The 13772-nt window shown below is 41.3% G+C and overlaps 1 protein-coding gene across 1 annotated transcript in view; it reads right to left on the bottom strand.

The window, feature by feature from the left end:
• LOC113426134 (sodium channel protein type 4 subunit alpha-like) overlaps positions 1 to 13772 on the bottom strand; it is a 145031-nt gene that overhangs the window by 31994 nt on the left and 99265 nt on the right. Inside the window, 1 exon segment of the mRNA XM_087945221.1 lies at positions 153 to 285. Within this exon segment, the coding sequence (XP_087801347.1) occupies positions 153 to 285 (133 nt within the window).

Genomic DNA, 13772 nt, shown 5'->3' with positions numbered 1-13772 from the left:
TTTGTCACAACTCAACTGCATTTTGTTGAATAGGGCCCAGTGTTCATGGTCCTTCTGAGTCTTGAATCTATATCTAAAGTGTTAGCTATTCCCCTCCAACTTGGTGTCATCTGCAAATCTGATGAGTGGAGCTTTCTTTCTGACCATGATACCTTCAGTGAAGCATTCCTCTGGATCATCATTCTCCATATTTTCTTCACCTTCTGCTTTCTCCTCCAAAGGATCAGGTGGCTTATAATCCACAGTGCTGCATATGGATGAATCTGTTCCATCTGACAGCGGCTTCTGAGGACAGCAAGAAAATAGCAGATTAAACCTTTGGTTCATCTCAGGAAGCAAGAGTAAATTTGTCCAAAGTGTTCACCCTAAATTTAAGAATGGTTATGCTGAATGGTTTGTGTTAGAAGACTAATGAAAAGATAATTCAGCATATCCTGAATATCTGAGATGCTGTTTGTGTTTGTGTGTATAAAATGGATGCAGTCATAATTAACATCAAGTTTCATATGAAATTGTAACAATGATCTATCTGAGAGGAGGCCACTCACTGAATTTTATCCAGGATCTAGTGGCTTACATAGCCATTACTGAAGGCAATAGATTTATCTTGCAGATTAGACTGGAAATTATTTTATGTTTTTATCATCCTTAGGGCACAGAATTCGGCCGTGTTTCTAACTCAGAGGAAGTAAGCATTAAAGAGAAAGGCCAGGTCAATGTCTTCTACGGATGTTAATAAAAGAAGTGTAATTATTTATTCTTATTCATCTCAGTAAATAGTTCATTATTAGAATTAAAGAACATGATTTTCCAGTTAAGATATGGAAAAATCTAGAAACAAACTCTACCTGAGTTTCAATACTTGTGACAGATTGAAGAAATAGAACACTCTGTCTTGTGATTGTCCAGACATATGCTTTGTTCTTATATTTTGACAAAGGTAGAAAAAGTGTTGCTTTGAACTGAGAAAAGTGTTCAGTTAAAGAGATAAGCAATTGCACTTGCATAGAAGCTTTCATAGGGAGAAGGGATGCATAAATGGGGGCTAATATGCTGGCTGGAAGTTTGTTTGGTATTAAATTTGGATAGCTGGTGAAACAGAATGAATGTTTAGCTCTTAAAGTTTTGCTTATGATAAAGTGACTACAGAAGCATCCCTGAATTTGGAAAGACCACTGAGGAACAAAGGTAGGGAATATTGTGGCCTGGAATATGTCTACTTGGCCCAGCTGGTCCAGAGCAGACATGTCAAACACGCGGCCTCTGGGCCAGATCCAGCCCACAATATTAAGAGCAACTTCCGGTTTGTCGGCTTCGCGAGCGGCAGGGATTCGCGAAGCTGCGCGATCCCTGCTGCGCTAGCCGCTTTTGGTGCTCGATCCGGACGGGTCCGAGCTAGGCTGCACTGCAGGGGCAGCTGAAGATAGGGGATCCGGAGAGGGGTTTGGGGTGTTGCAGACCCCCTCCCCAGCCGGGCAGAACCCCTTTTCCCAAGACGGTGCAGCGGCGGTCCGCAATGGCCGCCACAAAGAAGCTGGCAGCCGGGTAAGAATGCGCAGGAGGAAGTGGAGAAAGTTTTTGAAAAGAGAAAGTTTTTCTTGGTTCCCAGGACTCTAAGACATATTTAACAAAACTCCTGAAAATTATGACTTTCTGAATGATACCTTCTAGAAGAGGAAAAAAGCGGCAGTTTGGTGGTGCTGAAAGGAAAGTTTACTCTCCTTCCCGACAGAATTAATAAGTGGACATTGAGAAACCTGTTTTTTCAGGTAAAACTAGCTTTATGGGATAAGTCGGAAGGGAGAGGACAAAAATATATTCATCTGGTTTGATTTTGTTGGAGAGATGCCTTAAGGATTTGAAGACAGAAATAGAACTCCAATAAGGCTTCAAATACAGATTTGGACTTTCTTTTTTCTTTTGTCTGATACTACCCCTGGAAGAGAAAGGGAGAATTTTGTCTTGGCTTGGATTGATTGAGGATTGTGGATTTTGGGATTGTTTTACTTTTTTTGAAATATCTTGGTTGGTGTAAGAAGAAAGAGGGAAAAAGAAAAGAAAAGAAAAGATCTATAATGGCTTTTTCTTTTGAGGAACTGAGGGAAGAATATGAGCAAACAAAAGCAGCCGGTAAAGATGGTATGGAAAAAGCCTTCCTATTTTTAGAAATGGCGCTGGTTAACTATCAACAAACAATACAACAGATGGAGGCAGAAGAACAACAACAAGAAGAAGATGAAGACGCCATCTTTAATGAATTCCAAAATTTAACTAAGAAAGAAGGAAGGAAGAAAGCGAGGAAAATGAAGGACTTAAGATCTAAAAAACATTTAAGAAAGAGAAAAATAAGATGCAAAATAAATATAATGATAGTAAACAAAAGAAAAAGGAACACAACAGAGAAGGGATGCCAGCAAGGCAGAGGCTAGAAGAAGGGGGATAGGAAGATTTGGTGGGGGAAGAAAGAAAGGGGAAAGGCGGAGAAAAGCCACAAAGTTTTGAAATTAGATGGGAAAAGAGGAATTTTTTTAGGGACAAAGGGTAAAGTACAATTTCCTTAAAAAAAGATTTCGCAAGGTACATAAGATGGTATTGTAACATCTGTATTAGAAATAGAAAATTAGAATGGCTTAAGAGTTAATAAGAAATTAAAATGTTGAAATGTTTAACAATGATTGATTTTAAAATGTAATAAAATATTAAAGGGAAAGGCAATGGGAATGTTATAAGATTTAATATTTAGATTTATTATTTAACTATGTATTTAATCATTTTGGATTTATCACTTTGTTTTTATTGTTATTAAAAACAAAATTAGTAGATAGAATGTACCAAGCAGAATCAGATTGGGTATTAGGTGTTATTTTAAATGTTAATCTAATTAATTTAGGGGGAGGATAGAAAGGCATCATACTCTGATTAGTGATTTCAGGAGAAATTCTTTTTTTTTTTTATAAGGAATGAGATAGAGGGATAATAAAGAATGGGCAAAAGATACAAATATAATGATTTAAATTAAGATGGATTAAATAAGATAGAATTATGAAGAGTGAAATGTGTGATATATAATTAATAATGATTGATTTTAAAATTTAATAAAATATTAAAGGGAATGTTTAGAATATTGAGTTTTAATTAAAGAGTTTAATATGACTATGGTATTGATGTTATTGTAAAACTATTATAGTAGCATTTGTTTTTTGAAAAGGCAATGGGAATGTTATAATTTAATATTTAGATTTATTATTTAACTATGTATTTAATCATTTTGGATTTATTACTCCGTTTTTATTATTATTAAAAACAAAATTAGTAGATAGAATGTACCAAGCAGAATCAGATTGGGTATTAGGTGTTATTTTAAATGTTAATCTAATTAATTTAGGGGGAGGATAGAAAGGCATCATATGATTAGTGATTTCAGGAGAAATTCTTTTTTTTTTTTTTTTCATTATAAGGAATGAGATAGAGGGATAATAAAGAATGGGCAAAAGATACAAATATAATGATTTAAATTAAGATGGATTAAATAAGATAGAATTATGAAGAGTGAAATGTGTGGAGAAGTTTATATAGAAGATATAGAATGGTAAATAAAATAGGTAATGATATGTAAGATGAGCATGAATATAATTGAAGCCCATATAAAGAGAGGTACCTGGGGCCAAGTTACTTTCCTAAAAGATTTTTATATGTTTGTTTGTTGTGTGTTTATGTATTTGAGAGTATTAATAAAACCTTGTAGAAATACAGAATGAGAATAATGGTAACCAAGTCAGAAAGAAATAGATGAAATAATAATAGCGAAATTGAATAAGAGTAAAGAGAAGTAAAGAGAAATTGGATAAGAGGTATTTTTATGCTCATATGGAAATGGCTTAAAATAGAATTGTATTGTATAAAATAAAGTTTTATCCGACTTGTAAAATTTATAATGGAAAAAGGTTCAAATATGTAATGGTTGATGATGATTTGTTTGTCTTTGAAATTAATAAAATTTGCTTAAAAAAAAATATTAAGAGCAACTGCATTCTTTTCGCTGATGATGTAAAGCTGTTCAATACTACAGACAATACTGCTACCCTTCAAAACGATCTTGACTATGTATCACTATGGTCAAACAAATGGCAACTTCAAATCTCAACAAATAAATGCTCTGTCTTACATATTGGCAAAAAAAAATCAGAAAATAAAATACAAGCTGAATAGTCAAGAACTTGTTGATGATCCAAGCTCTGTAAAGGACCTTGGAATACTCACCTCTAATGATCTAAGTGCTAGAGCCCACTGTAACTACATAGCCAAAAAGGCATTAAGAGTTGTTAACCTAATCCTACGTAGCTTTTTCTCTGGTAATATCACACTACTAACTAGAGCATACAAAACACTTGCTAGACCAATACTTGAATACAGCTCATCAGTCTGGAACCCACATTACGTATCTGATATTAGCACAGTTGAGAAAGTCCAGAAATATTTCACAAGAAGAGTTCTCCACTCCTCTACTCGTTGTAGAATACCTTATGCCACCAGACTTGAAATTCTAGAACTAGAAAACCTTGAATTACGCCGTCTTCGGTCTAAGTATGGTATATAAAATCATACATTGCAATGTCCTACCACTCAATGAATACTTCAGCTTCAACCATAACAACACAAGAGCACACAATAGATACAAACTCAAGGTTAACCGCACCAAGCTTGATTGCAGGAAATACGACTTCAGCAACAGAGTGGTCAATGTCTGGAATACTCTACCTGACTCTGTAGTTTCTTCCCCAAACCCCAAAAACTTTAACCTTAGACTGTCTACTATTGACCTCACCCTTTCCTAAGAGGTCTGTAGGGGGCGTGCATAAGCCCTGTCCTATTGTTTCTTTTATTTTGCTTATATGCACCCATTTCATGTATTCATAACTATGTATATACTTATACTTATTATCTTGTAAGCAATTGACAAATCAAATAAATAAATAAATAAAATAATAGGCCGCAGTGTTGGCCCCTGCCACCCCCAGACCCAGTCATGCTACCCAGTCAGCCGTGATGACCAGACCACACCCACCCTGGCGCCCAAAGAGCACATACAAACTCCTGATGCAGCCCACAACGGGATCGAGTTTGACACCCCTGGTCTAAAGCTAAGAAGCAATAATAGTTTGTGAGGTTGTCAACAGTGTTGGGAGAGATCCAACCCACTGCTTTAGCAAGAAACTCTCTACCATTCTAGACAAGTGGTTATCCAGTTTCTTCTTAAAAGCATCCAGTGATGGAGCACTACAACTTCCACTGATTAATTGTTCTCACTGTTAGTAAATTTCTCCTTAGTTCAATATTGCTTCTCTTTTTGATTAGTTTCCATCCATTGTTTTTTGTCTTCTTTATGGCATCCCCTCAATATTGGAACACTGCTATCATGTCATTCCTAATCCTTCTTTTCACTAGACTAAATATACCCGATTCTTGCAACCATTCTTTCACCTTCTTGCAGCTTTGCCATCATTTGAATAAAACACTTTGGCTTCTCTGCCAGTGGGTCAACCTCTTCTGGAGCTCTGGAGATCTTCAAAAAGTAAGTAATTCATGGGAAATGGGGTGGGGAGAAGTAAGTGGAATCCCGTATGCTAGCAAAACAGGCTCAGTCTGTGGGGACCTGGCAGGACAGGATGGGGAGTGGGAAGCAATTGTGGGGACCCCAGGGGACCATGAGGTATCTTAGTGGATTGGGGGAGGCCTTGGATGGCCGCTCCAGCACTAGGCCCCACATGCTCCTCCCCATTCTGAGATACCTCATGTGCATTTAATGACCTGCACATTTGATTAATAAATGTATTGAGGAAAGCAGGGAGTGATCGTGTTCATTTAACATGATTCAATCAAACAAATCCTTGGGTTATTAATGTAATTGGCTCTATTACATTCGTAACTCAAGGATTATCTGTATAATGAGATTGAGTGAGGGTCTCAGGGAAGTCCTGCCTTAGCACTTGGCCACCATAGGTGCCCCCCACAACATGAGTCCTGTGTCACACCTACCATGAACCACACCCACCCCAGCCATGCCCCTTGGTCATGCCCCACCCCTGGCCCTCTAACACAATCCTGATGCGGCCCTCAATGAAATCAAGTGACACCCCTGATCTACAACATTAGATCATATGCTGTTTATATTCTACCCTGATGATTGGATAATGACTGGAACCCATTTTGACTTGGTGAGGTTTTCTTTGTTATACCAACTGCACCCTTATCTATTGCAAGAGGATGTAGCAACATGCTTCACCATTACACTATTACAACATACTTTGCCTGGATTATTTCTAAAACTATTTGGAAATTATAATTAATTCAGGTATGGTGGCCCATTCTTAACTGGTCCTTGGCATTGGGGGAATATTACACTTACATTGTAAGACAGGCACAGATTACCAGTTCTGTTCCAAATACAATTTTAAATGCACATGTTAACTTATACTGTAAAAGTCTTATATGGCTTGAGGCTTGCATAGGAAAGAAGGAAGGAAGGAGGGAGGGAGGGAGGGAGGGAGGGAGGGAGGGAGGGAAGGAAGGAAGGAAGGAAGGAAGGAAGGAAGGAAGGAAGGAAGGAAGGGAGATGGGAGTGAGAAGGAGGGAGGCAGGGAAGGAAAGTTTGGTAAGCACAAATAAGACTACAACAGTGTGATTGTTCATTACAATGTGGTTGCTTAGTAATGCTTGCAGATTTCTGCTATATTTATATCTCTTTTAATTAATTTTTAGTCTCTATGAAATTATGTATTTACTGAACCTGGCATTTTCAGTTTACAATAAATGCAGTTCTCAGGACAAATAATGTGGTAGAATGTTAGGAAAAGTGTCACTTTAATTACAGAGCTTCAACTCTATAATTGATACTAATGTTTAAGTATACATGTTTTAAGGGGAGAAGGATATATGCGGGATAAACTATAAATAATTGTGCATATATTTCTTATTTGAGGAAAAATTGTTGTATACCTAGAATGTGCCACTAGGTGTCACTTTAGTATAGTTCTATTTCTATAAACATTACTGTATATAGGAAATCTTCCCCTATCAGCTGAATTTACTGCTTCTTAAAAAGCTTTTAGCTTCTCTTTATATTTAGGGAGTTTGCTCTCCTGCTCCTGAGCCTTGACATTAGGAGAGAGAGTACCAAACTGAGCTTTATTTCTGACTTCAGAGAATACTGAGGCTTCAGAATATGCTGGAGTCTCACCTCTGCCAGTCCTATTTCCTAAATTTCAAGCATTGACTTGTGCAGAAAACTGATCGTAGTTTTCTAATAGCCCAGGGGAAAACAGTCTATAAATGCTCATGATTTTGTTTTATTTATCATCATTTATTGTGAACAATGATATTGAAAACAGGTACACATATTGAACACAAAGCAGCATCCTCAACTTGGTATCTCCTACAATTCCCATCATTTCTATTTAAATGCTCCAGAAGTTGGGAGGGCATTTCTATCTGACAGCTGACTTATAATTTACATGTACTGAAAAGGATTCTTTTGTACATAGTCTAATTGCTGACATCCAAAACTCACAACATTCAGCAATACCAATATTATGGTTGTCCTCTTGAGTGACCAGGCCTAAAACCTGCTGCAAATTTTGATGGCTTACAGGCATTTTAAGAAATAAAACCTTTAGGCACCTATTTAATTAATTTTAAATCCTAGCATTGTCAACCTTTTTTGAAGTATGGTACTACCAAAGCCCCGAAAACATTGACATTTCCCAACTCAGCATCACCAATAAGTCCAGTTGAGAATAGCAACATATTGACCCAATCCCAAAGGTGCTTTTTTTCAAGAAACAACTGGACTTTCTGGTTTTTCTTTGAAGACATTCAAAGAATGTCCCAAATACGGATTTTGTTGTCTTCAAAAGAGTGGCCTGTGTCTTTTAAATGCAGATGGACTGCTGAATCTAGTCCCGATGGGTTTGTTCTCCTATGTTGAGTCATGCATTTATGAAGTGGCTGTTTCGTTTCCCCAATGTACAGATCTGGCACGTAGCTCACTGCATTATACTGCATATACCACGTTGCTCAATTTTTGTCTGGGTGTTTTATTCTTGGGGTGGACGAGCTTCTGCCTTAGTGTATTCTTGGGTTTAAAGTGTGCACATATGTTATGTTGGCTGAAGATCCTCCTGAGCTTTTCCAATACACCTACAGCATATGGAATGACAATGCAAACTGCATGATCACCAAACCGGTTGTTATACCAGTGGAATCCCACCCGTGTTTATCTATTTTGACACTCTGTTTCTCACAGAAGTCAGCCAGATACCCTTGGAAATTTTGCAAGCACAGATGTGAGAGGGAATTATTAGTATTTTATGGGAATCTATAGCTAAAGAGAAGGGGACAAGGTGGCTCAGTGGCTAAGATGCTGAGCTTGTCGATCTGAAAAGTCAGCAGTTTGGCGGTTCAAATTCCTAGCACCGCATAATGGAGTGAGCTCCTATTACTTGTCCCAGCTTCTGCCAACCTAGCAGTTTGAAAGCATGTAAAAATGCAAGTAGAAAAATAGGGGCCACTTTGGTGGGAAGGTAACAGCCTTCCGCGCGCCTTCGGCGTTTAGTCATGCCGGCCACATAACCATGGAGATGTCTTTGGACAGTGCTGGCTCTTCGGCTTTGTAACAGAGATGAGCACTGCCCCCTAGAGCCGGAAACAACTAGCACATATGTATGAGAGGAACCTTTACCTATAGCTAAAGAGTTCTCAATCACATTGGCATTGGAAATGCATTTAATCTCTGGTTGTAAGAGTTTGCTTTCTGAATAACTATCTCACATTTTTCAATGCAGTTCTATATTGATGTAGGAGAAGAACAGACAAAGCTAGGGGAGTGAGTTAAGTGTGTCATTAACTTAGAGCCACTGCATTTCCCACAAGCATTCCAAGTCCAACCTTTCCTGAACTCCAGTGGCCCTTATTTAGCACCGTACTGAACTTTAGTAGATCTGATTCTTATATATAGGCTTGAATAAATCTATGTTGCAACCTTACAAATGATCCTGATTCATTATGCTTGACAATTAGCTGCCCAAATAAAGCTATAAGCTATAGAAGACCCCCACATGACTGTCTGTGGTATGAAATAGTTTTTATATTTAGTTCAGAATTTGCTACACTTGAAGCTCCTGGAATCATCCTGGCTAAAATGATTTGCATCCTACTGATCTTACAAACATTAATTCACTCAATGTTTTGCAAACAAAATTAGTCTGCATAAGTTCTCCTTTCTTATTACCATTTGGGAAAACAGGTCGTGGAACAATGCGAAGCATCTGAATATTCAAAATTCTGCTCATCATTCTTGCTATTCTACTACAAGAACAGTCATCATTTAGTCAGAGAAAGAAAGAGGAGTACATATGATAGGAGAAGGTGTCAGGTTATGGAAATGTATGTGTTATGAACTAACAAAAACCATTTGAATAAACTTATTAACATTATGTTAAGCAGGCTTGAAATCCTGCACTTTGGATTGGCCTAGGATAGCGAACTGGGATTGGTCCTCAGGGAACAACCTGATTGGCTATTACTTTAACATCTTTCATTGACCAAAAGTTAAGCATGTGGACACAGGTCATTGGTTAACAGGTCAGTAGCTAGTCCTATAAAAGGGCTACTGCTGCCCAAAGGTTTTGCTCTCTGTTTCTGATTCTTAATAAAGAGTTGAAGTTCACTAAGTCACTGACTCGTCTCAATTGCTTGCACCCATGCCCAGAATATAACACTGGCGATGAGGATGGGATGCAAGAGACGATAGAGCTGACTGAACACTAAAAGAGCGCCAAGCAGAGCACGTGGCTGAACACGCACCAACGACGGCAACATGGCCAGCGGTGCTATACCACCCGCTCCATTCGACCCGGCAAGCGAAGACTGGGACTCATATATGGATCGGTTCCAAATGTTTTTGGAGACCAATAACCTAAAGGACGCGACAACCGGCAAGAAACGAGCAATATTCCTGACCCATTGCGGGCCGGCCGTATTTAAAATGGCGAAATCACTCGCAAAACCGGCTGAAGTGAAATCCATGGACTGGGACGCTCTCGCTCCCCTCCTAAAGGCCCACTATGCACCCGCGGTGCCCACACTTGTTCGAAGACATGAATTTTACCAGAGGGACCAACGGAAAAGCGAAAGTCTCGCAGACTACATCGCTGACCTCCGGAATTTGGGAGGCCTCTGTGGGTTTCTAACCTCGAAGAAGCTTTGCAAGACCGCATAGTTCTGGGATTAGATGACCACACGGTACAAAGCAAGATCATGGCAAAAGGGGACATCGATCTTGCCGATGCCATCGCAGACGCTACTGCAGCAGAAGCAACCAGGAAGTCGGCCGCTCGAATGCGCCGCAACAACGCACTGCCTCGCCAACTCGTAAATGACACCTCGCCTCGCCCTGAGAGGCACTCAACAACGGCGCATCACGAAGACCTGGAATCCCCATCAGAAAGTGATGAGGAAGAGGTCAACCGACTCCGGTCCGAACGAGACCAACAAACCCAACGATTCCCGCGACAATGCGCGGGTTGTGGGGCAAAACACCCACGATCTGAGTGCAAATTCCTCGACGCACTCTGCCGTTCCTGTGGAAAAAGAGGCCACATTGCGAAGGTCTGCAGAAGCAAGCGAGGTCCAGCCCCAAGCGCAGGGAGAATAACTGTAGCCAGTCTTCAGGATTCGAGCCCGAATCGGAACCACCGAACCACCAATGGAACAACCACTCCTACAGAAATAAAACACCTGCCTCTTCCACGAGACGGGAGGAAGCAAACCAAACCATCACCATTGGCCACGCTACATCCTTAGACGCCAGAAGATCCGAGTGAGGGTCGCCATCGAGAACCAACCTTGCGTGATGGAAGTCGACTCAGGGTCGTCCCTCTCAATGGTTTCCTGGAAAACTTTCAAGCAACTAATTCCTGCCATCCGTCGACAGGACCTCAATCCCCAGAAGATCATACTCAAGGATTACCAGGGCAACAGAATTCCGGTCGTCGGTTCCAGCCAAGTCCAAGTTTCCTTCAAGAACCGTAGCGCATCATTACCACTCACTGTCGTCGATCGTGATCGGTCTAGTTTATTAGGCCTACAATGGTTTGCCCCACTCGGGATCGTGGTAGCTGGCGTCCACGGGCTGAGAAGCAACGACTGGGAGGAGTCTCTCGTCCAAGAATTCCAGGATGTTTTTTCAGACAGACTAGGCAAGTACAAGGGGACCCCAATATCGTTTAACCTCAACCCTGACATAGCTCCCATCCGCCTTAAGCCTCGTCGGGTGCCTTTTGTACTAAAACCAAAGATCGACGAGCAACTCAATAAATTAATAGCCCAGGGCGTTTTAGAACCAACCGACCAATCCCGTTGGGAAACCCCAATTGTAACACCCATTAAACCAGATGGATCGTTAAGAATTTGTGGGGATTATCGGGCCACTTTGAACCACGCACTTCAGCAAAGTGCTTACCCGGTACCGGTGGTTCAACACCTTCTCCACTCCCTGGGTGGTGGGAAGATATTCGCTAAATTGGATTTGGCACAAGCGTACCAACAGTTGCCCGTTGATGCGGAAACTGCGGAAGCACAGATTATCGTTACACATAGAGGCGCTTTTAAGTGCAATAGACTCCAATTCGGAGTGAGCGTAGCTCCGGGAATTTTTCAAAGTTTAATGGAGAGACTCTTACAAGGTATAAAAGGGGTCGTACCATACTTTAATGATGTATTAATCGCCGCCCCTAATAGAGACATCTTAGAAAAGCGCCTCAAAATGGTTCTAAAGAAATTTAAAGACGCCGGCCTGAAGGTTAAAAAAAATAAATGTCAACTGTGTACCGAGAGGGTGGAGTTCCTGGGATACCTTCTCGATAGTCAAGGAATCCACCCCACTGATAACAAGTTAAAAGCGATTAAAAATGCCCCAACGCCCAAAAATAGAACAGACCTCCAAGCCTTTCTGGGGCTCATTAACTTCTACAACATTTTCTTGCCCCAGAAGACGACTGTAGCGAAGCCCTTACACAGACTTCTTGATAAAAGAGCTACCTGGGTCTTGGGACGTCGAGAGGAAAGTGCATTCCAACAAGTAAAAGACTTGCTAACCTCCGACGCTGTTTTGATGCAGTACAACGAGACTTTACCTTTGAATATTACTTGCGACGCTTCACCGTTTGGAGTGGGAGCGATCTTAAGCCATGTACTTCCAAACGGAAACAAAGCACCTATTGCATTTTTTTCACGAACATTATCAAAGACCGAAAGGAACTATAGCCAACTCGATAAGGAGGCCCTTGCCGTTGTGTCTGCTGTGAAGCGCTTTTACGAGTACGTGTATGGACGAGCATTTACGATAGTCACAGATCACAAACCATTGCTTGGGATTATAGCGGGAGACAAGCCAACTCCCTATATATTATCGCCAAGAATGACTCGATGGTCTGAGTTTCTAGCTGCCTACAATTACGTGTTGCAACATCGACCAGGGAAAGCCATTCCCCACGCTGATGCATTGAGTCGTTCTCCACTTCCTGAAGCCGTCGACGACCCAGCTCCAACCCTCACGACGCTCCAAATCGAAATGCTACACTTGCCACCACTAACAGCGAGAGACATCGCGATTGAGACAAAAAGGGACCCTATCCTGGCACGAGTCCTCAATTGGGTCGAAAGAGGATGGCCAGCCGACCAAATCCACGACGATTTCGCACCATTCAAGAATCGGCAGAAAGAGCTTTTCTCCCAGAAAGGTTGCGTTCTCTGGGGGGATAGAGTAGTCATCCCAGAGAGGCTACAACAGACTGTCTTAAAAGTATTACACGAGGGACATCCGGGCATCGTGGCGCATGAAGCGCTCGCACGAAGCTACGCATGGTGGCCGGGTATTGATAAACAAATTGCAGCCTGGGTAACCACGTGTCAGAAGTGCCAAGACGTTAGCAACGCCCCACCTAAAGCGACGCCAACCGAGTGGGAAACCCCTCGAGGTCCGTGGTCCCATATCCACGTTGATTTTGCGGGACCCACCAAAGGACACACGTTTTTATTAACAGTTGATGCCTATTCAAACTAGTTAGAAATCCAAAAGATGAAGACAACCACAACAGAGTCAGTCATTAATAAACTGAATAAATTATTTGCGACGCATGGGCTACCAGACGTTTTAGTTTCCGATAACGGGCCCCAGTTTACGGCCCTAGCTTTTGAACAGTATCTAGCGGACCGGGGCATCCGCCACGCGCTCACCTCGCTGGTGCACCCTGCGGCCAACGGAAGGGCGGAGCGAATGGTACAATTCGTCAAGAAAACCCTACATAAAATGGACTATGGGGACATCGACGACAAGCTCAACCGAATACTCCTGCTTCAACACATCACCCCACACAGCATCACGAATAAGACGCCTGCCGAACTGCTAATGGGGCGGAGACTTCGCTCTCACCTCGACCGCCTCCATCCCTCGTATTCACCAGAAAAACCCTGTGGATCTAGTGGGAAGTGCCGCGAATTCAAGGTAGGCGACTTGGTGTTTGCTAAAAACTTTTCAGGTGACCCATTATGGATCCCTGCAACTATTACCCAACCCACCGGCCCCAGATCCTACCGCCTACAGACTAATGACGGGAGACTTTGGAAACGCCATATAGATCAACTTCGATCCAGAATGGCACCCACCTCCCGTGATTCACAAACTAAGGGGGGAGGAGATATCGAGGAGGCCGAAA

Source organism: Notechis scutatus, chromosome Z, assembly GCF_049901735.1.
Source record: "Notechis scutatus isolate UNSWTSFEM ecotype Mainland chromosome Z, rNotScu1.2, whole genome shotgun sequence".
NCBI lineage: Eukaryota > Metazoa > Chordata > Lepidosauria > Squamata > Elapidae > Notechis > Notechis scutatus.
This window is presented reverse-complemented; position numbering and strand designations above follow the sequence as displayed.